At 25.2% G+C, this 27,894-nt stretch overlaps 1 protein-coding gene across 3 annotated transcripts in view; it reads left to right on the forward strand.

The window, feature by feature from the left end:
- The window catches only part of LOC122710954 (phosphofurin acidic cluster sorting protein 2), a 71,394-nt gene that overhangs the window by 36,765 nt on the left and 6,735 nt on the right, over positions 1 to 27,894 (forward strand). The window contains exons 2-6 of one of the 3 annotated variants that reach the window (XM_043929223.1): positions 17,927 to 18,230; positions 19,721 to 20,005; positions 20,642 to 20,744; positions 20,836 to 21,015; positions 23,444 to 23,548. In XM_043929223.1, the coding sequence (XP_043785158.1) occupies positions 17,927 to 18,230; positions 19,721 to 20,005; positions 20,642 to 20,744; positions 20,836 to 21,015; positions 23,444 to 23,548 (977 nt within the window). The remainder of the gene's footprint in view (positions 1 to 17,926; positions 18,231 to 19,720; positions 20,006 to 20,641; positions 20,745 to 20,835; positions 21,016 to 23,443; positions 23,549 to 27,894) is intronic. The other 2 variants (XM_043929224.1, XM_043929225.1) reach the window with 2 other exon arrangements.

Below are 27,894 nucleotides of genomic sequence, written 5' to 3' on the forward strand. Positions count from 1 at the left end.
AGAAGCCTTATTAATTTGTAGACATTAATTTGTAAAAGGGATTTTTGCTGGCTTTGCAAACTAAAATAAACAGAAGCCATGAATGAACTGGTATTTTTACGTTACACATTACGAATGTGAGTTGTGAGTGCTACGTATTTAATATGTTTAATATATTGTATTTAATATGTTAATATGTTACTATTTTTTCCCATTTGTATATTTTCTTTTCCTGACTGAATTGTTGAGATTCTTCGATAGTATTCATTAATGTTTTATTTAAAAGGAATTTCATTTCGTTATTCCAATTTTATGGATTTATAAATAAATATGAAGTTTTACAATTTCAGACGTCTAAAGGAAAAGAGGAAAATAAATGGAATAACATTTAAATAAAATGTACAAAATATATTTTTTGCTTATAGCATATACATCTTTTATATTTCATATATAATATAATTTTCATAGAATTTTTTTATTTCTTAAAATGGAGATTCTTAAAAGAAGAAAGATAAAAAAAAAAGTCAAAAGTCAATACTATTCTTTAATTTTTCATTGTTTGTGACATAGTCTGACTTTTGAAAATGATAAATAAAAAAACAAATATATTTTCTATTAATATGAATTTTTATATTTTGCATTTAATATATTATTTTTCATAGAATTTTTTAAATAATTTAGCCTTTAAAAAAGTAAGAACTGAAAAAATAAAAATAGATAGAAATCATCAATGAAGCCGCTATTTTCGTACCTTTTATACGAAACGAACCGCGTATTGTTTACGAGCATGCACAATGCCTCGTGATATGCTTCGTGAATGTACAGGTGCATCGTTGCATCCTCGAGCATTTCGACGTGCATTGTGAAAATTCGTTGTTGCGACACGAGTCTCATTCTCTTTCACAACGTGTACTACTATATAGTACCACATATTTTGTTTCGTGCTTAGCGTGTTTTTGAGAATGGAATATAGATTCGTTGTGCGAGTAATCGGAAATTAATTTCAATTTGTTTGATGTGGTATAAGAAAGAAAAAGAAGAGAGCAAAGGAGAAAGAAAGTATATAGTTGCAGAAGTGAGTGATTAAATGAATTCTATTTGTACAGATATTAAAATTGTGATTTACTGTCAACTTTTATTATTACATGTAAAAGTGATTGTTAATTTTTAAATAATAATAGATACAAATATAAGAATCTTTGTATTTGCATTGTGAATTTATAAGCAAGATACATTTTTTATAATAATACTTATAGTATCGTTTTTTAAATTATCACGAAAAAATATTAATTTCTTTTCGTTAAAATCATCGAAGAACATAAAAAATAAGAATAAGAAGAAATTAATTAATATTATAAAACATTATTTTATATTTAAATATAGATTTCTATTTTTTAGAAATGAAACATAAAATAAAGATGAGATTCTTAAAAATAATTATATTATGAAATTTAATCCATATTAGCACTATTGTAAATTTCAATTCAGAAAAAATCTTTTCTAAAAATATATGTTATATATTTAAAATTAATTACTAAATTTTAATCTTGAAGAAATAAAATGATTAAATTGTAATATAATTATTTAAAGTAATTCTTTTTTAAATTTTAAATATACATCTCATGATTTCAATACAAACATTAATCTTGAATTAAAATTATTCAAGGAAATTGATATTCTGATATAAGTATCATCGCTGTAGGGAGAAACAGAGTAAATTGAAATGTAAAATTTGATCATTCAATCAAGATTCTTGATTGAAAATAAAACACTTGAAATAATTAGCGACGGAAATAAAATTGCTTAATTATGATTTATATTTAATCATACATGCCAATATTGATTATAAACGGAATAAATACTTCTCGATTGTATCTCAACATATTTTCACAAACTCTTCACGTCTAATAAAAAAAAAAAACATGTTTCTCAATTAAATGTAAAAATTTTCATCTGTTAACGATAAAACGCAACGAGAGAAAATATTCAACATTGTAATTTAAATCTTAATTTCAATTTGTATATCGAAACCTATTCACTTACACGAATTCAATCAAAGTTGAACGCTTGAGCGTGAACGTGAATTATTTATATTATTATTTCAATTATTATTCCCGACAAAGAGAATAAAAAACGCGCGTAATAAAAATGCTTAATCGCGATTTGCATTCAACTGAATTTATTCGACGAAGCTGAAGTTGTTATTAATCTCGTAAATCTGCGTTTTAAAGACCGGAGGGCAAAGTGGAAAGGATAAATCGAGGGCATTAACTCTGAATATAGAATTGAAATCTTCGATTTTAATTAATTCTCGATGGGATTGACTCGTTACACGGAGCAAAGTCGTTTGTGGAAAATATACGTTAATATATTCACGAGTAAACAGATTGGTTACGAGATTAGCAGAAAATAAAACATGGAATCACGAACTTTTATAAGTATATGATATTAAGGTTATATGATGAAATTTATTAATCAGCAGAGATTTTTGAAAATAATTCTATCAGAAAAATTTTATTTTTTAGAGAAATCAAAGAACAAATAAGCTTCATCGACATTTTAAACTTTTTTTTGACTTCAATTTCTTTGCTATATCAATATAATTAATATTTTGTATAAAATTATTACAATGATCAAAAATTAATCTCAATATTTTGTGAATAAAAAAAAATATGTACTTTTCATTATAAAGTATCATATAAAAAAAAAAAAGATATAAATTAGGAATTTGCTTTATACAGAATTATAACAAGAAGCAATCGATAATTCAAACGAAACAAAATAATGAGACTCTTATTATTCCATAATAATATTTGTCTTAAATTATATAATTTATCTAATGATACAGTATAATTTAGATAACGAGAAAAAAATTGACGAAATAGAAAAAATACAGTAATTTTCTATTCGATTACATAGAATTTCATTTATATTATTTAAAAAATAAAAAAAAATACAATCTCTCTTATTATTAAAATTATACTGATCAAGGAAATTAATAACAAGACAAACAGCGACATCATGAAATTAACTTATTATGTTATTATCATTATTATATTATTAACATCATCATTTATTTTTCTTTGTTTCTCTTTTTTTTTTTTTATCTGGTGAATGATAAATAACAGTACAGTATGTACATCTCCCCAATCAATCGCATGCAATCTTCCGTTCTGTTGACAATCTTTTGCACGATAATTTGCACGATTTTGCAATTTCGATCGTCGATGACTCGTGTATGCGGCTCGAATTAATTCAATATTCGTAGATTTAACGTTCACGTGAGATATCTCATAATGGGAAACACGGATTCCAGACTTTGCATCCTTGTGTAGATTATTTTAACGATTGCACGCTAGGACGAGGGAACAAAAGACGACACGTATGACACTCGAAAACGAGACGAAAAGGAAGATGGCGTATTAGCGTGTCGCGAGGGTTGAAAGCTTTGAGATCGAACAGGAGATATATGAGTAGCGCGACACGTTCGCCATTACTGTCACGTATACGGTGTCAAAGAATATGGATCTGATAAGTATGTGTGAAGGCGTGGAAGTCGTCTTTTGAAATCATACTACATGCAAATTGTGGTATGTGTATATATATTTGGTTATTACAAGATTCTTATGATTCTTTTTCTTAAAGTCGTCTTCTTAAAAAAAATTGAAATCTTATATATTTCAAATTATCAATCGAAATTGGCAACAAAATATTAGCAAAAGGAAGAAGATTAAATTTAAATGAAGAAGATTTGAACCAAGTACATTTTGTATATATTTTCAAATATATGTTAATTTATCGATTGACTTAGAAAATTGAGTTTATACGAATTTATTTTCCTTTATTTTATTTATTATCAATTACTGTATTATTATATAGAATTTATGGAAATTTTCTGAATATTGATATAAAGTGTACGTAAAATCTTGAAACAAATTTTTAAAGATTCCGAAAATAAAATATATTTCAAACTATAATTACAATATTTTTGGAAAATTCGTATTTTTGTGCAAAGAAATTATATTTCCTGTTTAAACGAAAATTACATGCGAACACAGATAATAGAAACCGCCTTCGAACCGAGATAATTGCTTGTTTCGTAACAGAGAAATTAACGCGAACGAGCAACATTATCAAACGAGGGAAAACAATAGAAGAGAACAATAATTATTTCGAATGCAATTTGGATGCGAATAATGAGAAAATAATGAAAAATGTTACACAGAATAGATGGCGAAGATTGAAGTTGTTCAACGTTTGGTTTAGTTTGTTAGTTTGTTGAAATTTAATTAGTTGAAAGTTAAATTAATGCATTGCACAATTTAATAACGAAAATTTGGTTTATTTCTGATAGTAGAAATGGGTGACACCAACGCCAACTTTGTAGTTTCTTTTAAGCGATATTTTGGCATAGATTTTCTCGAGGAAAGATGCCAATGTACAGATAGCCTTGAAAAAGATCGATATATTTTCGAAGGTGAAATACACGAATACTGAATTATATTTGCAATGAAATTATATATCACATAGTTCAAACAAAGTTATTTATAATCATTTATTTTAGAATTATAAATCTTGTTTCCAATAAGAAAGTTTAATGAACGAAGAGATGAATGATTTATGTATCGTATTTTGTTTTCAAACATTCGATACGATTTTAAGGAAAGGAAACATGTAGGATGAAATGGTTGATTACCAACAGGTCACGACATATAATTAGTTCGAGTTGTAGTACGATAGTAGTTTGGCTTATATTAGCAGATAAACTTCATGTGTGAAGGCCGAACTATTTTGAATTCGTACGACAGAAATAAAATTAAATATGTGATAAATAAGTCGAGTTAAAATATGTTCGTATTTTGATTTGTTAATGATTAAACCTACAAGAGATTAAACAGAAAGTTACAAATGTTCGATTGTAATAAGATAAATTTATTCGTTATCGCATAGATAATATTTAACCTAATTATGATATTTAAATGAAACATATTTTATTTATTATTATTTATTACTTGTTATTTAATTTCAATTTTTTGTGTCTTTATTTTTTTTTTTTTATTTCTTTATTTATTGATGATAGAATAAAATATAAAATCTATTGAATCATAATATCTAGCCTGAAATATCTAACCAAATTCTATAATATAATAAAAATGATATCTACATATAAAATCACAGTCGTGATATCTCTCATATCTCAGATCAAGAAATTTTTTCCTATATTGCTTGATCCACCATTACTCCTTCTTTTTCTCCCACGAGATTTAAAATAAGATATTTGAAAATGATACTTGAATCAAATCCAAGCTAATCGAAAATAGCAATTTTTTCGTTTCATTTGAAATGAATAAGAAATTTAAAATATCAAATAATAATGGAAAAATAATTAAAGATGATAGAAAATATATATATATATTATAGTAATAATTACAAATCAGATTTTATCAGTTATTCAATTTTATTTTATCGTCAGAATTTCATAGCTCCGAGTCTATTACTCGTTTAAACGATTTTCCTGCGCTAAAACATTTGTCAATCAAACAAGTATTATCCGAACCAGTGTATGATTCCATTCCACGATGCGTTGTTATCTATTCGATGTATTTGATTGCGCCTGTATCTGACGTATCTGATAATGCCCACACAATCTATGATTCACAGTAATTTGCTTCCAAATCCCTTAATTATATCAACGATTTACATAACACGCGCACATTCGCCTAAGTGGCCCCTAATAACAGGATTCGCGGTTTAAGTCTAACCTCGTCACTTATACGAGTAGGCATTTACATTACTTTTAATAATTATCGTATCTCGTTAGCATATCGCTTAACCGAGCCTATACCGTTTAAATTTGTTCGGTATTCAAGGGAAATCCACACCTTCTGTGCACTTTGTCCTTTGATTAACCGGAAATCAGTGGTCAATGGTTTAACACGTTAGATCGATAATTGATGATATACGGTGGATTTGAGGATATGTGATTTGGGATTTGCATGAATTATTTGAGATAATTAACATGGATTAAGTATGAATTTTCGAACAGATTGGAAGGAAGGAAGGAAGGAATTGAGAGAAAGAAAAATAAGAGATGTAGCATTTGGAGAAATGGAAGGAAGTTGGAAAGTTGAAAATTGGAGATTTATTTAATTACATTACAGAATCTATTTCTTAAAAAGTAACAAGTTTAGGAAAACTAATTAAAATAATTACTAACATAGAATTATTTTCTATTTAATTTAAAAATAAGTTTTTGCCTACGTTATTTGCCTAGAAATACGTTCTATTATAAAAATGTCAAGAAATCGATAAAGGAATTATGTTATCTTTACTGGTACTAAAAAGTACATAGAATATCTGTGACAATATCAAAGCAGATTAGTGGAACATGCAACCGAGATAGGAACATGGTCCTATCGATGTAACGGTATTAAGGTAGATCAAACGTGTATGAAATCATCAATTGCTGCGAAACATTTCTTTTTTTTTTTTACATTCTATGATTCATAAAAATACATATTTACTCGTTTGTTAATTAAAATTGCAGTATCCAATTTAAACTTTGTGATAAATTAATGAATATTAATGAGTGAAATGTTTCGTGGTTCTGCGGATGGATACAGTATAAAGTTTATATTAAATAGATTAAGAAGAAAATTTATAATACATGTTCTTTCATATTTTAATTTTAAAAAATGAGTAAATATTTAATTGCATTAATTGTAGAATAATTTAAAAAAAAAATATGCTAATTCAATATTATTATGCTCTTGTTACAGATAGATAATGAATTCACAGGTAGATGATATTAGAATCTGAACGATATCAAAATTACGAATCATATGGAAACTTAAAATTGTTCTGTTCGTTTAAAAAGACTATTGTGTCGACGAGTTTTTTCGCGATTCCATTTTTCTTTTTACGAAAAACCAATAATGATAAATTTATCGTTGAAGTTGAAGAATATCGATCAACAGAATATGGCGATAAAAAAGATAGGACACGAACTTCGTTAACGAAAATTCTCGTGCAGTTTAAAATTATTACTTTGTTCTTTTTTTCTTCATATTGAACGTAAGTAAGTACTTTATTCACAGTTTTCTTTGCGAAACTTGCTAGATATTAAATGAAAAGATGAGATAACATATGCTACACATTATTATTATTTTTTTATTATATAGTAAAAGTAAAATATATTAGCTAAAATAATTAATATAATATAATTTTGATCAAAAAAATAATATCACAGATAAAGTTTACATATTTGAAATCATAAAATTTCCTAAATTTTAATATTTGTAAAATTTATTTCACTTTTATTTGACACAAAATTTAAGTTTGATTTATCATTTTTAATTTTAATTTTAACTCGAAGAAACTTTTGAAATCGTAAAATATGTTAAATTTTAATACCTACGAAAAGTCTTTCAGCTTTATTAAAATTCAAAGTAAATTTATTTCCGATTGGTTAGTACAATATCGATGGAACAGATAGAATAGATGTGTGACAAATATTATTATAATTTCACGATAGAATTTTATATGAGAATAGGATTATCATCATATCAGAATTTGCCAGAATTCATAAAACTCTGTCTAGCGTGCAAAAGATCACTATCCACGTCATAATCGAATTTTGCATGCACGGAACAATGATCGATTCTAATAGAATTGTGTCAACACTGCATCTGATTACCATTTCGTAATTAAATTATAGGCGAAACAATGATCAACAGAAATCCATTCTTCGAAATATATCACATATCCGAGATTATCTCTGTGTATCCATTTTGTATGCATTTTTAAGTATTCCTCGCTATATCCATTTATTTCAATGTACCACAACATCACTAGATTACTAAATTCATATGTTTATTTTCTTTTCTTTAATTCTATATTGAATTTTGCAAATAAATTTTTTTCAAAATTTAAATAATGAAAAAATAATATTTCAAATATACAGATATTTTAAATTTATAACTTATACAAATATTATTTTGAAATAAGTATTTCATTATAATATAAAAAGAAATGGTATTTTAAATAATGCTACTTCAAATAAGCATTTTTTAAGTTTTGCATTATTATAGTACTACGTAATTGAAGTTATATTATTGTATATAATATAATATATAAGAAATTTATTATCGATGAAATAATAGAAATAAGAAATGAAAAATAATATCTATTTATTTATGTTGAATTTTAATATATATATATATTATAAATTACTGTATATATACTACTGTAAATAGAATTGTATTTTCAAATAATATTTGCTTATACAAATATTTCATTTTGATATTTCTCTCAACTTGTTTGAAATTTTTTTTTGTTCTGATGTACAGTTATACATATTAATATTTAAATGTCGTATTACATTTGAATTTGCTATGAACACTGGGCGTCGAGGCAAAAATAATTATTTAAATATTTTTATTCCATTTCTTATTTGCAGTATTGTTTTATCTTAAATTATATTATATAAATAATAAAGTTGCTCCATAATAAAGTTTCTTTGAAAATTATTATTGAAAGGAAACATACATGTAGATATGTATAATAAATATATGTTTATATGTTACAATATTATAACATTGTAACATATATTACAATGTTATAACATATATATATATATATCATAACATATATATATCATAGAGAATACATAATATATTATAAACAAACAGATACTTATTACAAAGTCAAACTTTATATAATACATTTATTTTTAACAGAAGAAGAATAATTATATTAAAAATAAAATTAAATAAATGTAGTTCTTAATATTTGAATCAGATCGTATCGATGTTAATTTCTAGCTTTTCCCTCAAAAACTAGGTCGCCAAATTATAAATTTTATTTCAACTCTCGTTACGCCAACTCCATACCTGTCATAATGAATAGTTGTTAATTTTCATGAATATTTATTATCGAATATTTATGCATAATTAAATTCGTCGAACATAGTTTAAATAAGTAATAAGTATTTGCCCTTTAATATTGATATTCAAATTTTAAGATATTTATTCGTCTTAACAATGTTCATTCTTGTCACGAATAATAAATATTCATGTAAAGATGTTATAATACTTAGATAAAACGCTATTGACTGACTCTTTCATGCAAAAGCAAACATATATTGATTAGCAGATTGATTAGAAAATGTTAAATAGAAGAGATATAGAATATTTTTTTCAATAACTTTTATTTAAATTTGATTTTGTATCATTTTATAGAATAATATATAGTTTATTCACTTTTTATTATGAAAATTTCTTTTATTTATTATTCTAATGAAAACAAATTTATCAGTTTTATGCAAATATTATATTATGTTATTATTTTTTGTTAAAATACATTTTGATTTGAAAATGTATTATGTTAAAACATTCAACAGTTTTGAAATTGCGTTCATAATGGAAAATAAGCAAACAAGCAATAAATAAACTTTCAGAGAAAATAATAAACTGTATTAGACTTTAATCATCTCACGCATCGTTTCAAAGTATACATATGCACATATTGAAGAACAAGTAAACTTATTTTTTATCAAAAAAAAAATTATAAAAAATTATTTTTATATATAAATATTATACTATTGGGATTTATATAACAAAGGAAGGAAACTTTTAAAATAGAAAAATTCAAATGATCCTAATACAGAAACAGGAAGAATTAAATTTATTTGAAAAAGAAGAAAAAGATGGACTTTGAGATGTATCTGAGTAAAGTGAAATAATGATTGTTAAAGTAATAAAATACAAAAATAGAATTGGTTTCGAGAAAACCAAGTCGTCATAGGTATTTTGAATTAGAATTATAAAAAAAATTGGTATATAGTATTATTATTCTTGTTACAGCAGATTCAATGTATATATATAAAACATAAAATCAAACAACACCTGGCAAACAACAAATCACACAATCACAATAAAATCAAGAATATGTGCATCATTTTATCTTAAACATTTGCTAAAAACATTCTCCTCCACATTATAATCCTCCACATTATTTGCAATGCCGCAAACACTGAAAAATCTTCAAAGAGAAAGAAAAAGTATAGTATCGTTAATCCCGGGGATTAGAGACATCGTTGAGAAAGGAAGGGTGCAGCGAGGTCAAGATGCGTACGCGAATCGTGTGGCTGTCCGCCTCTGGCTCGGAGACGGCGGGGGTGGATGGCCGAGTGAAGGTGGGCGGAGGGGTGCACGGGGCACTTAACGTGGAGCTCATTCATCAGTCGACAACGTTCGGTGATTCATGCGACACACGCGAGCCGCGTGTGTGTATACACGGCTTCTCTCGTCGGTCGATGCCCACGAGAAATGTGTTTTACGCCCGATTTCGCCGCAATGATGCACGCCAACGCGCTCCAAATCGATCCCATACGATCGATCCTCCATAAAGTTGTCCTACGACCGAGATATTGGTGGAAAGCTGACCTCTCTTTCGCGTGTACACACGTTCGAACACTCTTATTTGTATTAACTTTAAGCTTGTTACAGGTTTTTAGATGAAGGTTTTAATAATAATTTCGATTTTTTGTTATGGATATTTGAGGATTGAGTCGAATCTACAATCGAAAGGGGGAGAATAAATACATGTAGAGTTTAGAGAAAGTAAGATAGATGCGATATGTCGTTCAATGGCATGATCATTATTCTTGATACTTCGAAGAAATATTGCTAGAAAGAAAAATAATGAAGAAAGTTTCACTTTCTGATTTTCGATTATCTTTGTGAAAATAATAATAATAAAACTGGATTGGATTCAGACTCTTATACTGTATAAAGATCTAGATCAAGTTTAATTTATTTGTGTATAACACAAAGATAAAACTTTAGTTTTTTCAAACTTTTTCGAGCGAACAGATATTTTAATTAAAAAAAAAATATATAAATAGTTCCTGATAATATTAGTTTATTAATAAATTAATTCAACTTATTTTAATTGAAAACTTTCATGAAGAATGAAATTTTTACAAAATGCAATTTCTTTATTATATAATTTTTTTTTTATCTTATGAAATTAAGATATTATTTACTACTGTTTATCTATTTTTTTTCCTTATTTGCTATGATAAGCATTGAGATTCAAAGCATTATATATTTATATAAGAGGAGAAGATTAAGAATGGATTATTATAATTTAATCAAATGTTAATCATTCGCTTATTTTTGGTTTTTAAATTAATTGATTTGTAGGCTGTAGATGCATGTTTTTATTGAAATGTTGATATTGGTGTGAAATCTGATTAAAATCTTAGTTTTAAAAGAATTAATAACAAGTATTGTATTATTAGCATAGAATGGAACGATAAAAATTACGTCATTATTTTTTAATAACGTTATTTATGATCTCTTTAGATTAATCAAAATTAAAAGTCAATTTTTATCAGATAAATTTTTTTTGAAAGATTGAAAAGATTTTGAAGTTTTAATTTTTGTATTTTATTAGATATATTTTTTATTTTTTTTTTAAGTAATATTTAGTTTTCTTGTATTTTAAATTCATTGATATTTTAAAATGAATAAAAAAGTATAATATAAAATTAAAATATTTTTTATTTATATTTTGTAAAACTAAATTTGAGTATAATTTGATTTAATTTGTTATTATATTTTTAGCATGTCATTAGAGTATTGCGATATTTTTATCGTATTATATTCGATAATAATGTTATCTTTGATAATATTCATAACAATTTCAAAATATATTAATAATGTACTTCAATATTTTTTCTTTGATTTTCTATCGCATTTTTTCCTCACTCGGCAGGATACATACTCCAACCAATATTGTTTCATACTATGAATCATCGATGATTCATGGTAGTTTTATCAAAAGCAATTTTTTAAAGAAACAATTTTAACATACACTATTATCAATATAAAAAAAAAACCTTGAAATATAATATTAATTTAATGTAAACGACTAGTTAAAATAATATATGATATTAAATAAATAATATTTAAATTGAATATAAAATTTTTTACAGAATGTAAAAATATTAAATTATAACATCGAACAATATAATATTAACAAAACTTTGATTATGTTAAAAAAGATTTATTTAAAATCTTAAAAGTTACAAATTTAAAAACTTAAATTTTAAAAGTTTAAAAACAAGAAGAGCGTACGTGAAAGATCGTATAATAAGAATCACGGCAACAGTAACAACTATGCAATACTGTTTATAAATATTTTATCACTTTCATTTTATCCTAAAAATAATGCAAAATAATCAATCTTCAACTTTAAATAGGCTCGAGAAATTATATTATATATCAATAATATAAATTGAAAATCATTTTATTTAAGAATATTTAATTTATATATATTATAATATTTAAATTAGAGCACAATATAAGTTTTCTAATTTTTTTATCCACGAAATATATCCAAATGCTTATGGACGATAGTGCATTTACATATTCCTTTGACAGAAAATGCTTGATATCGCACGAATACGTCATTTTTTTTCCATCAAAGTTGCGATAGGCGATCAGGATCAATAATTCGCGTTAATAATACAAAATTACCAACGGGGGTAGAAAGTGTATTGCATAATGAATGACATCGTGCGACAAAAGAGGGTGAATTCAATGCGTTCGTGCTACATACGACATGATTCGTAGAATTGCACCCCCTTTGCAATAGAACACCATGTTAATTTATCACCATAAATTTGTTATATGTTCGAAAATTAATTTTTACTTATTTCTTACTTTTATTAATTCTATATTTTGGAGTCTATTGTGGAACACGAAGGCTCCACAATATTGTCTGGAGCTTAAAACTATTTCTGTGCAAACTTTTGACCTTTCGAAATTAGATTTCGATATGGGCGGTAAAAATCCTTAATTAAATTTGGGATTAATTATATTTGGATGATTTCTATTAATTAAAATTAATCGAGTGTAATTTATATTTTATTATATATATTTTCTGTATTTTCAACAATTTCTATTAAGAATTTATAAATTACATATTACATATTATTTCCTTCGTAAGTTAGTTTCATGTTTCAAAATTATATCTTGAAAATAAGATCTCTCATCATCAACAATTTGTTCGTAATATTTTATCGTACATATTTCAAAAGGGGGAAAAAAAAATACAGCAAACGATTTCATTTCGACGTCACTTTATTATATCCACGTCCCTTAGTATCATATCTGTTTCTCAATCTTCACATTTCTCTTTTATTCAACGTATTCTTATCTCTCACAATAGGAGAGAATAAAAAATTGTAAAAAATTACTAGCAATTCATAATAGCTTTCTAAAAATGTTGATTTATATTCTTAAAAAATTCAAAAAAGTCAAAAGATTTACAATAATTCATAAAAATTAAAAATAAAAAAAAATAAATATCTTTCTAAAGATAGATATATCAAAATAATAATATTCTTTTTTCATTTTTTACACGTTACATATCCTACACGCATATCTCAAAAACTATAATAGATATAATAAAAATTCAATGGCGATACTATTGGTTGAACGGAATTTTTCCTTTTTCCAATCATTTTATCTTCTTACCTTCAATATTGCCATTCCTTTATCGATCTTCTCCACACATCAGTCATTCCTGTTCCATGTCTGCTTTCTATTTATTCCACCCCCGTCGATTCGTGATTGGTCGATAGATAAGAAAAAAAAAAAGGAAAAGAAAAGAAAAAAAGAAGAAATGGTTCGCAGTGTCTCTGTCCAGCTCACCGACAATCATGCTCGTATAGTGGTCGTGCTAGGCGAAGACGTAAAGAGAAACTGAAACACCACCTGTAGTTATAAACCGTGGATCTATAGTTAGCGCTTTCGCCCCCGAACCGTGGAGGGAAGCTTTCCATAAATAAAAATAACTACCTTCCTCCCTCGCTTGTAGCGAAGGGGTTCCTCGAGAATTACGCTCCCGTTTCCTATGGTTTTCGTCGTTTGCACAGTCAGCTGCGGCTAATCGAGTCGACTAAGGTTGTTGCGTCCGATTTGAAATATCGTATGGAAGATTAATCGTGTTTTTGATTATTTTCGTACATATTTTCGGGGAATATCGAGGCATTGAGAAGTGATTTTATTTTGAATCGTGTGAGATTATTATTCAATGGATTGAAATTGTGAGAAGAAATAAATGTTTCTTGTGTTGAGTGAATATGAAGATGAAATTCGATTTGGATTAAATTATATATATGAATCGAAATAAATTATTATAATACATACGCAAGATAAAAAATAATGCGACTTTGATTTTGAAACAAAGTTTTTTTTGTATTTTTTATTTTAATATAGAAAGTGGCTTACTTTATTAAAGTTTATACTTCAATCTATTTTTTCAGATGATTTTTTTAAAAAAATAATTGTGTTATCGTACGTTTTTATAAGTGATGAATTTTTCTTTATTTTGATAAATATTCAGATTATTTTTCATCATTTTTAACCGCAATTATTCGATATAATCCATATTGTGAAAACATAAGAGAAAAATAAAATTTTACTTAGTGTAATAAGAGGAGTGAATAGATGTTTTGAAGTGCTATTGATTTGTAGAATTATGGAAGAAACGAAGAGATCAAGCGTTCGCATAATACGAGGAAAAATAGCAAAGAATTGCAAATGGTAAGACAAGAAATGGAATATCGATTGAACACTGGTAGTTTTTAGCTATAACTGTAACTATTACGTTCGAGTAAATGATACTATTTTAGACTTTTCCATTTTATGTATGCAAACATTATCTAAGTAATTCGTGAACTGTACACTAATCGTTGTTTTATATCACGAATATTTCTTTTTACTGCGTTTTATAAATTGCTTGCATATAAAGAAAAATCTATGTGTACTTTTAATGAAAAAATGTTATATTTGGAATTATTATCAAATTCTTAAAAAAGATTTTATAAATATTGTATTTCATAGATTTTACAAATAACTCGTTTAAATTTTATAAATTTCGCAATATTATTTATAAATATTAATAAATATCAAATATTTTTGTGTTAAGTAAAATTTTATTAAAATTTTTTTATTAAATTTATTAAAATATAAGATATATTATATCAAATATATGTACAATTGTTAAGAAATCCTATTATTTTATTCAGAAAATAATTTTTAAAAAAGAAAAATCCTTATACGTATAATTTCTTATTTAAATCATATTACATATCTATTAATAGTCACTTTCAATTTAATTTAACTGAAACGAATTGATGGACAGCACAATCTAACACGTCTTTCATCAAGAATATTCCATCCAAGGACTCGCAACTTCTCGTTTATCCTAGTCGAAAAGTTGCTCTCGTTAACGCGAACGTTTTTGCTTTAACCTGATTCTTGGCAGTAAAAGCGATTAAAACGCGGTTCTCTGGCGTGCTCGTGTCAAAGGGTAACGACTAACGTGTCTTTGATGACGAAGATACCGCAAGGATACGGTATACGTGTGTATGTACATTGGATCTATATTTCATAGTACACGGCAATACGCGGTGACGTCTTTAAACGGACATGATTATTATCGTTGTCTACGTACAGTCTGATCGATACCATTGTGCGCCACCATTTTTGCTTTGAGTTTCGATTCGACCTTGTTTCAGAAACGGAACGTCCTTGTTTCTGAAAAGCAGAAGCGACTCGCGAAATTTTGGACGGACCTTTGTTCCACCACCAAATTATGTGGTTTGGAATCGTCGATAAATTTTCGACGATCGATCAATTGAGGTTTTGAAAAATTGTGGAAATAAAATGGATGAAAGTCGAGAATGAAAATAAAATGCGAATAAATATTTTTATTGTTAGAGTGTTTTATTTTAGCAATGGATTAAACTTCATTTTAAATGTATCGAAACAGGACATGTTTATTGATATTGAATATTTATTTTAAGGAAATTTCAATATAATTGATAGAGATAAGTTAAAATTTAATTTTTTTTCAGATTCGAAAAATTTGAATTCGAAATTTTATGTGGTTTCGAAAGAATGGTCTTAAAAGAATGTTTATTTTTTCATTTTCTTTCTTTGAAGATCTTAATTTGTCTCTGAAAAGGTTAAACGAGAAATCAAAGGTTAGAAGAGTCAGTTAATTCTTGTTATGTGAACTCCAGTGTTATGTGTTACTCTTTGTTCCCTGGCGGATTCAGATAAATGGAGTTGCGCAGTATACGAGGTGTTTCACATAACTGGGTCAAGCTATTTCTTTAAAACGATAGAAGATTGACAAAAATTTCATTTGGCAAAATTAAATTCTAGACAATAAGAAGATACATTGAATAATATAAAATATTTGTAATTTTATTTGAGAAAATAACTTTTATTTAAAACTCAAAAAAACTTTCAATATAAATATTCTTGCAAATCAAAATAAATTAAAATTAAAATTGATTTTATTTAAGATATTAATCCTGATTGATTATAATATGATATATATTTTACAACTACAAAATATAAATAAATTGTAGATAATATAATTCTGAATTAACAGTAGTTCAGTAAAAAATTAAATTAGAAATTTTAGAAATATTTTTTAACCAAAAAATTACAATTGTTTGCAACTTTTTAATTTTATAATTTTTCCAAGTCAAATAAAAACTCCAGTTCATATACGTACTGCTGCGATAATAATGTCTCACTAAAATCTTACACTTCAATTATTTCGTGTGTTCCCGCGGTCGCAAAGAGGAACAAGTTCAGTGAAACTTTCATTTCACAAAGAACCTCTTTTCCTACATTTTCTGTTCAAATCTCACAATTTGCATCAATCATTCTAAATATTCTGCACGACCTCGATTACCAATGGCAATAAAACGTCCACTTGTAACACTTCAAAACGAGCACCGTCAATCGCCATAAATCTCGTCAAATAGCGTCAAACCTTGTCCAATACGATATTCCAATAAAGTATTGCTGATTTGGCTCATTGTCGTTATGATGAATGTCTTTGTTAGTCGATAAATTCTGATGATTCATTCCATCTCTTTGTTTATTGTATCGCTGAATGATTAGTCACTACAACTGCAAGTTTGAATTATTTCATTTTGGAATATTTAATATTATTTTGTACCCTTATTTCTTATTATAATGATGAAGATTTTTTTATGATTTTTATTACACAAGATGAATATAAATTAGAATTAAAAATAGAATAGAATTTAGAATATTCAAAAATAATTTTGTTTTTCAAAGAATTCGTGTTATGTTCGCTATTAATGATATTTAATAAAATATTGTCATATATTAATAATATAAAACCATATTTGTATAGATACAATATATATGAGTATTCAAATGATAGCAATTTACAAATTTATATAGCATGTGCAATCAAATTTGAATAAAAACATGATATTAAAAATAATAAAAAGTAAATAAAATAATAAAAATAGAAAAATATGCATGAAATTACTGATATTAAATAAATAATTGATAAGAATGATTCAGATGAGGAAAAAAGTTATATTTATATTTCTAAGATTTTTAACTTTATTTAATATCCATTAAATAATTATATCTACTCTAAAAGTATTAATAATAAAAAATTAATTATTAAGATAATAAAAGTAATGATTTATCGTATATTTCTAATAAGTTCCATCATTTATGGCTTGCAATAATTAATTGCCACAGATAAAGATATATTAAACTTTGATATTTCTTATGCAGAAAAGATAAAAATACATAAAATTCAATAGAACTTCTAATTTTCTTATAATTTTCATTAATCTTTCAACTCAAGACATTCATCATTGATTAAATTTTCCTTATCTATTCTATAAATAATTTTCATATGAGAAATCTATTTCTGTATTGTAAAACTACATACTGCACTTTTGTCTTGAAAATTATATAATTAATATGTTTAACAAACAGTTTCAAAGAAGCACACATACCGATAACGTATGTATTATTTAAACTTAAGATAAAAATAAAAAAATCTTTGAAATTTTCTTTAGGTTGTGCTCCTTGACCCTGACTCGTCTGGTGATTTTACGGCCATTAGGCTCTGATTTAACCTCGATCAGCATCGCGGTGAAGATGCAGAGCTCGAAGAGAACTCTACGTTCAAACGAGATGGCCATCCCCAGCGGTGGCATGCTGGACACTGAACTCGAACTCCAATTCGCTCTTCAGTATCCACATTTTCTCAAGAGGGACGGCAACAAACTGCTGATACAGCTTCAGAGGAGAAAACGCTATAAAAATCGCACGATGCTCGGATACAAGACTCTAGCTGAGGGAGTGATCAACATGGCTCAAGTAAGTGGATCGATTTTACTACCATACTGTTCGATATAGGGATGCACTTCCTCTTGGCAAATGAGGATTAAAATCAGATTATGTAGCGTTAACACTCAATTTGGTTGTTGGTCTTGACATTTAGTTTAGTCGTTAGTTTCACAGCGGTGAGTCCTGTCGGATTTTGCTTGTTTAGTAAGGGGATGGATGAGGTGATAACAGAGAGAAAAAAGAAACTCGTGAAACTTGTCTTTCAATTTAGTAGAATTCAAGAATCTTTCATTTAAAATTTAAAAATAAATGTAAAAATTTATACTTGAATTATTCATTATTTAATAGAATTACATTATTTAATGATAGTAAAAAAAAACTGTTATTATATGACTTTTTTATATTTTTTACTTTCTTTTATGCATTATATTTTTATGATCGTGCAATAAAAACTTTCAATTAAATTGAAGGAATTGTATACTGTACATAATATAATAATTTTTTGTGTTAATGCAATATAATGTAATATAAACTTCATGTTGATATTAGTTTTCCAATTTTTATAATAAAATTAAATAAATTGTATGTTTTTTGAGAAAATAAATATTCTTTATTCAAATATAATCAATTCAATGAATTTGTTAAAAAAGATACTGTGAATAATATAATTTGGAATAAATTATATTAGAAGTATGCGGAAAATAAAAATTGTTGAATAAGAATAAATATGTTAAATTTTGTTAGTTCATTATAAAAAATTAAATTATAACAATTAATCAAAATTCATGACAGAATAATATAATTTGTGATTGAATGATTGATTTATTGCTTCCAATTCATTACTACAAGGCTCTCGTTTAATTTGAGATGTACATATATAGCATTACATTATTATTATACCTGCGTTTGAATCTCCAGAGATTGGATTGCAAATGCAATGCATTAGATTAAATCAAGATATCTTGTGATATACAGGAACTATATACGAATGAATATTTTGAATAAAAAAAGAGTTGCATCTAATTTAATATTCTTGTTTAATATGTTACATTATTAAAATTTATGTTACATTAATTAACATAATTATGTTACATTATTAAAATTTATAAAAATGCATTAAAAATCTTATTTTATACATATATATTTATTCTTATTCAATATTTATATTATACAATTTAATTATTTATTATTTATTTGTCTACGTATATATATTTTTAATAATATATTCTAAAAAATTAATAATAAGAACAAAAGAAATAACCAGAAGAGTTTTTTAATCTAATGACTTAATACTGTCATAAATACAGATTTATCTTTCAAGTCTAAGGAGATCAATCGTTCAATCTTCATTTCTCCAGTATCCCTATTTCCTTCTCACCTAATCATCTACACGAACGGGGTTCGTTCACCTTAATCAAACCCATTCGGCACCGTACCACTTTGCAAAAAAAAAAATAAAAAAGAAAAGAAAAGAAACGAATCGTTTCTCATCATTCTGTTGCACCTGCGTGTATTTACAGGTTCTCCAGAAGCAGATGGACCTGGAATTGGAGTTGGTATCGGACAAGGCTGAGAAATATGGCGGACATTCGGTCGCGCTGGCTCGCGTGAGCGTCGTCGCGCTCAGCTCTCAGCCGGTCGACCAGGACAAAAGACTGAACGACCCGAATGAGAGGCTCTGTCCCGAATATAGCGACGAGGAGGAAGAGTTCAGCTCAGAAGGTGAGGCGGAAGGCAGCGACAGCGAGCCGACTCTCGAGATGCACAGGCGGAAGAGTCGGGGAAAGATTCCGACGAATGCCAGGGTATGTGAAAGGAATTAGTTCCGCTTTGCTAAGTGTAACTGTCTATTATATCGAGTGGCTTCTTTTCATACCTGATTGTTGCAAAGATCACGTACAATAGTAGTACTTTGTTTACTGGCTAATTGATACTCGCTAATTCTATTTGTTTTTAAAGATATTTTTTTTAATAATTATCAGTTTTTGATGAGAGGTTAATAAAAATAATAAATCAAGGAAATTAAAAAATAAATGATAAGATAAGATAACTAGTTTTTGATTTGTAATGTTTAGAAAGCGTGTAGAAATTGTTGATCATTTGTATATTATTTATTATAATTTTCTGTCTCAATTACTGTCTCAAAATAAAGAACAAAAGAATTTTGAAAAATTTAAGAAGAGATAATATATATATATATATTTTTATTGACATACATTTTTATGACATTAAAGTATAAGGTTTAATCATTGTTGTTATCATTGCTGTTATAATCCATTACCAAACTATTATAGAATTTATTAATATATATAATAAAGAAAAAGAAATTTAAATGTATTATTCGAAACACAAGTTTGCAATGATTACTTACAACTATTACCAAAATCAAAATTGTAATAATTTTAACTCAATATTCAATAAATTCGTGTTTATTCTTGCAGCAAAGAAATTTAAAACAAAAATTCATAGCTCTGCTGAAAAGGCGATTCAGGGTATCTGAGGATTTGGATCAAGATCAAGAGGAAATCGGGCAGAAGCTTTCAGGTAAGTCACGTATTACCCTTTCACCAAAAATATAAAAATTCTAAAGAAATAGTACACACGTTTCACGAACATCTTATTCATTATTTTATAGAGTCGTTAACTGGATTTGTTAAAGGCGCAGAGATGGAAATCGAAGAACTGTTCGATGAACTGGAAGATTTGTCCGACAGTGGTCCAGAATTGGACACCATGTCGGTCAGTAGCACACCCAAGCCATCCCTTCGACCTTTCTTCAGTTCTAGTCGATCTCTCCTCGCTCCTCCTCATTCCGGTAAGTGAACTTGCTTCTGTCGTTGAGTATCGTAGATTTTGTAACACGTGAATCTTGATTGGCAAATACGAATGTTTGCAATGCTTCATACGATGTAACCATTACGATGTAACGAAGAGGAAGAAAGAACGAAAGAAGTATAATAACATTATGACCACTTTAGAAATCGGTCTAATTATTCCTTCTGTCGAAATAAATTGCACACGGTAAGGAACGTTATATCGTGTCATTTGACGAGTATTTACCTTTTAATTTGCTTTTGCTAGAAAAAGAAGTACTTTGTGCAATTGAAAAAAAGTAAACACTTTCTACAAATCAAAAGTGAAAACTTATTTATTTTCATTGAGAATACTGTAGTTGTTGATATGTAATTTAAATATCTTTGTAGCTTTTCTATTGTATATTAAATTTATATTTTCAGAATTTTTATAAGAACGATATTAGCATAAAAGATATCATATTTTTATTTTAATTTTATTTTTAGAATATATCACTATTAATATATGTAATATTAAGTTTGAATAAATAGAAAAATTTATAGAAAATATTTTAATGAAACTAGAAACTTTTAATTAATATCATAGTTATTATAATATACAAGATTTAGATATTCATTGCTTGTATATTATAAAATTAAAGAATAGAAATATTGTATTTAACTTTTATAATAATCATTTTTATTAATATTATATATTAATATGTAATCATTAATTTAATATAATGAGACTTGCCAACATTGCGAGAAGAGTTAAACTAAATTAAACATTTTCGATACTTGTAGAAAGTGTGTTCAAAAATTTTCTTTTTTTTCATTTATAATTTGGCCATATTTGACATTTTGCAGCATTGTATAGCTGTTTGCTATTTTGTTATATGTATATTTATCGCATTTTAAATTATATATCTTCCTCTTTTTCAATAAGAATATCACGCTATTGAAACTATAAATTAAAAAAAATAAACGGAGTAAAAAGAAAAATTTTTCATCCTGTATTGATTAGTTCTGCATACAATAACTCAAGATTAAAACGGTTTAATCGTACTCCTCCATTATATTGAGTTTCTTTGTTTTCTAGAAATATCTCAGAAATATTTATTCTTATGCGTTCTGATTTCTATTATACTTTCTATGTACGTCTATTTTTCAAGATTAATGATTTATTTCAAGATATCACGAAATTTTCACATTTTTAAAACGATTAATAAAAATTTTATTATAATACAATTCATTTTTAGATGATTTTCTTTTATTGAGAGGATTAGTTTGAAATAAGAATTTATAATAATAATAATTTTACTTTATATATAATATTAACAAAATTTATATTTATATTTATTTTTTGAAAAAATTAAATAATTTAATTGATTGAAAAAACAGAATAACATTTATTTTTTTTTTTAATTTCTGCGATTATTAAAACTTGGATATCTAAAATATCGATTTGCTTATTAAATAGAAAAATATGATTATATGGAAAATTGTTAAAGTGGAAAATGTAGAGAATATGGAGATAAATCCGTTGAATATAATAGGATTTTACACTTGAGCTCATCCAGTTTTTGTAGAATTAAATGAAAGCTAGTGACCAAGTATTGTTCGAAGAAAATAAAGTTCCTTTCATAATTTAATGAATTCTTTTTTTTTTTTATTATATTATATATTAATGAAATAAGTTCTAAATATGAATAAAAATAAATATTTCGTAAATCAGATTTATATATTATTGTATGTCATGACGTGACATGAAAGCTGTTATAGAAAATTTCACTTAATTATAATTTATTTATAAAATTTATAAAATTTAATTTAGTCTACAAATAAATTTAAGTATTTACTTCGATATTATATATTATCAAATATTCAATTTTCAATATTTATTTAATTTACGTTTCTTATTTCTTTATTGTAGTAATTATATAAATATTGGCACAATCAAATATATAATGGAGTTATTTAAAAATCTCAACTAAAAATTTGTAATATCAAATATACGAGAATCTATTATACATTAATATAATTTGCATTACATTACAACTTTAAATAAAATATATTTTACAATTTAATTGTATAATATAATTAATTATAATTACAATTTAACCTATGAAAATAAAGGACATATCAAAACTTTCATAAATTCTTCTCTTTGAACATTTGAATTCAAATTTGAATGTTAAAGGATTTTTTATTAACATTATTACAAATTTATCATAAATTTGCGATGCTTTTCAATTCTTTTCATATAATATATTTCAGATAACACAGTAATAACAATATAACATGATAATAATGAAAATAAAAGAATATAACATAAACTGTTAAATAAAATATAGACATAAACGTTTCGTTGCCAATATGGGTTCAGATCTGTTTAACTAAGTGAAAGTCTGGTGCGTTGGCTTTGCATTGTTGCATGTTACGATTCGGTAGTAGTAACCAACGAGGAAACCGGAAGTACTCCTGCGACAGCCATAGGTCAACAGAGTGCAGGTCAGCCAACTAAAGAGAAACATCGTATCGGATATACTACTCCAGGTATGTAAAGGCACATCACCAGATCATCATGATTTAAAAGGATAAATTAACTTTAGATAATTTTTTTTCTCTTTTACTTCTTTTCTTCTATTTTTTTCTATTTTTTTCTATTTATTTATTTATTTATTTATTCTTTTTTTTTTTTTTTTTAAGAATCTGCTTCTTCGCTAAACAAGCATGGCTGCGTGAATTTATAGCATGATATATTTTATTCTTTTATCCCTTCCTTGTGTCTGTTTTTTGCTTATTGGAAAATATATAGATTCGAAATAATTAATTGTATATTTTTTATTTATTTTATTTCTTTTTTTTTACACTTTTGTATTGTAAAAGATTTTAAAAATGATGCTTGGAAATAAATGTATATATATATATATATATATATATATATATATATAAAGGATATTTTTTATAACTTATATAATAAGATAAAATTAATTAAGAATTTTTATACAATAATATACTTAAATAATTGATATTTATAATTATAACGTTTTCTATTTATACTCTACTTTATATATATATATATATATACTTTTTATTTTTGACTAAATATTTAATTTTTTTTTAAATATTAAATTTTTTTGTATTTTATTAATTATCTTTTTTTTCTGTTGAATAATAATAATTAATGTTAATTTTAAATAATAATTAATGAAATAATATATTTATTTTAATTGAAATATTTTATCTTTTTTTATCTTTATTCAATTATAAACATTAATCGATATTTATTATTTTCTTCAATAAAATCTTATTAAAATATATATTTGTGTTATTTAATGTATCTAACGAGTTTCCAAGCATCAAGAAATTCATTTGAAATATTCTAACAAAATATAGAAAATCATTTTTCTTAATCGTGAGTTTTTCTTAAATCGTGAGTTTTGAAGATAAAAGAAAATAGAAAAGTTCACTTATAATTACAATAATTACAATAATTAGATAATCACTCGAGTATTTAACTAAATAATTTAGTCAGGAAAGAGACTGAAATACATATCGCGATGTACGCAATTTTGTAGATTGGAGAAGGAACTCCAGCGCATGAATGACCTCTTGCTAATCAGCAGAAGCTTGGTGTTTCGAGATCAAAGATATAAAAATTGGTAATTAGATGCCTCATAGTTTTACGATAGATTGTTCTTAATAACGAATTTTCAATTCGATTCGATGTTTAATTTCATATATTTCTCATTGTAAGTATGATCAAAAATAGATCATTTTTCATGATCTCTTTATAGCACTAATAAAATTGAGCTATCTAACAAGGATAATCGAAGTGAGACATCTTTCAATTTTTGTATTGTATTTTATATTTTTCTTTTATTTTTTAATAAATTTTATTGGATAAAATACATTGAAATTATTTCTTAGTAGAATTTTTATTTAAAACTAAAAAGAATAAGTAGAGAAAAAAGAACAAAGAGAACAAAAAAAAACAAATAATTATTTCAAATAAAATTATAAATATTTGAAAATAAAGATGTTTGGAAATAGATTCCAAAATGAAGAAATTTAATAGAAAAATAAATTATTCCTAAATAATTTATTTGTTAAATTTTTTATTTATAGTAATATATTTCAAATATGAACTTCAATAAAAAATTATAATTGGTGAATGATAAAAACAGAAGTTTTGAATAATTATGAATTTTGAAATAAAATTTTTAATATTTATTTTTATAAATTTCTATTATCCTTATGTAGCTATCAAATTAAAAAAAAAAATACGCTTTCTATCCTAGTATATAAATGTTAAAATAAATAAGATGAAATATATTTGTAAGAAAATTCAATAAAAATAAATATTTATCTGGCATCTGATTTCTTTTGTATTTATTTTTGCTTCTGCAATACTTTCAAACGGAATTCAGTTTCTCTCAATCGTTCTACATTTATAGAAGAATTATATATATATATCGTGTGTTTGTGTGCTTGTTATATGCCTTTTTATACGTAGTAAACTTGAACAAAATCAAAAGCAACTTAACATCAAAATCTGCTGGCCTCTCTCTTTCTGCCTCTCTCTATCTACCTATACGTACGTATCTATCTTTTTTATACTATAAACTTTATAATACATATATTTGTCTTTTTAATAAGTCTTTATTTTTATTTTCTCTGATCGCTGTATCGATTAATCAATGCGATTACGAGTTATTCTCGAGACTTTTGATATTATTAATATAAAAATGAAAATATAAAAACATACTCGACTCATAGATAAACTTATGATCACAAATACCTGTGGTCTATTGCATTTTGCGCATATCCTTTGATGTTAATACATTTTAATAAATTCTTTCATATTCTTATATGTACTATCTGCATATATTTCAAGAAAAAAATTGAATAAATTTATTAAAATATTTTATAATTCTATCATCTGAATCACAAAGTTTATATATATTATAGGTTTTGATTGATCGTTTTTTTTTTTTGAAATAATCTTTTTCTAGCTTTTTAAAAATCTTATTTTATATTTTCAATTCATTTTTTTATTTCTTTTTGTTTATCATGACTTCAATTATTCTAATTATATTATTTATTGATATGTATTTATACATAGAATTTTTATTTTTTTAAATTAAAAAACAATAAATCAAAATATCATATAATCTTTCCGAATGATTTAAAAAATATTCTGATAAAACTATCTGATTTTTTTTTAGAACACTCTATATACATATAATAATATATCCAATCGAGCCATTGCGTCGATCAATTAAACGCATAGAGTACATTAATGTATAATCGTTTATTTGAACGCGTTATAGACTTCGTTTCTCTATCTCTTTTCCTCTTTCTTTCTATCACTCTTTCTTTTTTTCTGTGTGTCTTTATTTCTCTGCGAGTTAATCGATCACCCGATTGCTGCGTACATTATCGATTGTAAAGTTGAGACCATAATTGTTGAATTGAGAATAAATTGGTTTGTTTAAATTCAGTTGTTAGTGGTACAGAATATGGACTGAAGATTTTTTTTTCTTTTATTTATAATTTGTAAAATTATGATATGTGTTTAAAGAATACTGTATTAAAGATAAGAATAATAATTTTATTAAAAAATTCCAGAATAGAATTTTAGAATAGAATTTTATAATGGATAATGTGATATATATTTTTTTTACAATTAATAGATATTTATAAATTCTAATGTTTTATCACAAAAATAATAATAGCAAGATATCATCATCAACATAATTTATGAATGAAACATAAAATGCAAAGCGTAATTGCATAAAATGTTTTATAAATGATAACTTCTATCATATTTAACACACCTATCTGCCATTTTTTTTATTTTAAAGAGGAGAATAAATTTTTCTTAAACGAACATTATAATGCAATTATTGTAAATTAAATAAGTTTCTTTTTTAATGTCCTATTAAATAGATTTGACGATTAAGATAATTACATTTTTCAATTTCTTCTTTTTCATAACACTAGTTTTAACTGCACAAGTTTCTACTGCGTATTTCATTACTATGTTTACTTTATCTTTTTTAAAATAACAAGATTAAATTTTATTTCAATTTATTTCTTTTTTATAGAGAAATTATTCTTCTAATAATTTGTTCACTTTTATGTTTATATTATCGATTTATTTAAATTATTATATTGTTTCTCAAACATAAAACAGAATTTTCATGAAGAATATTATTAATAAAATAAATTATAAAATAATAAAATTTATCAATATTAAAATTAATAATTAATGTATCTTTCTGATACATTACTTTATAATTGGAAAGTAAATCGTTCAATCATTCAAGAAGTATTAATTAATTGCATTTATAATAATAACGTATTTAACTTAATTAATAATTTTATTTTGATTATGATGATGATCTTTAAATTCAATCGATTAATCATATTATATTATACTGCTTACTTTAATTTATATTCCATGTAAAGAATATAAATACTTTAAGATTAACTCTCAAGTGACTTAACTCTCAAAATCTCATCGATCCTATCTAGCATTAAAATGTATATTTATTTCGGGATTTCCCGAAATCGCAGGTAGTTGGAATGTATACTGCCAGTCAAAAGTTTGAGATCACTGTGCGTTCATTACAATCCAATAAAGAAAAAAAAAAAAATTAAAATCTTATCAATCTAAGGAAAATTTTTGTGAATATCAATAATGTTGATATTGCAAATTAATAACAAAATTAAATTTATTATATCTGAAACAAACAAAGTGATTTCAAACTTTTGATTTGTAATATACGTTTCAATAACATTCGATTTCTGGAAATTCCTAAATATATATATATATACATATCCTAATATATTTAATCTGAATATTGAATTTAAAGATTAATCGAAGTCAAATT

This window comes from Apis laboriosa, unplaced genomic scaffold (genome assembly GCF_014066325.1).
Source record: "Apis laboriosa isolate Shangri-la unplaced genomic scaffold, ASM1406632v1 scaffold167_cov148, whole genome shotgun sequence".
NCBI classification, from domain to species: Eukaryota; Metazoa; Arthropoda; class Insecta; order Hymenoptera; family Apidae; genus Apis; species Apis laboriosa.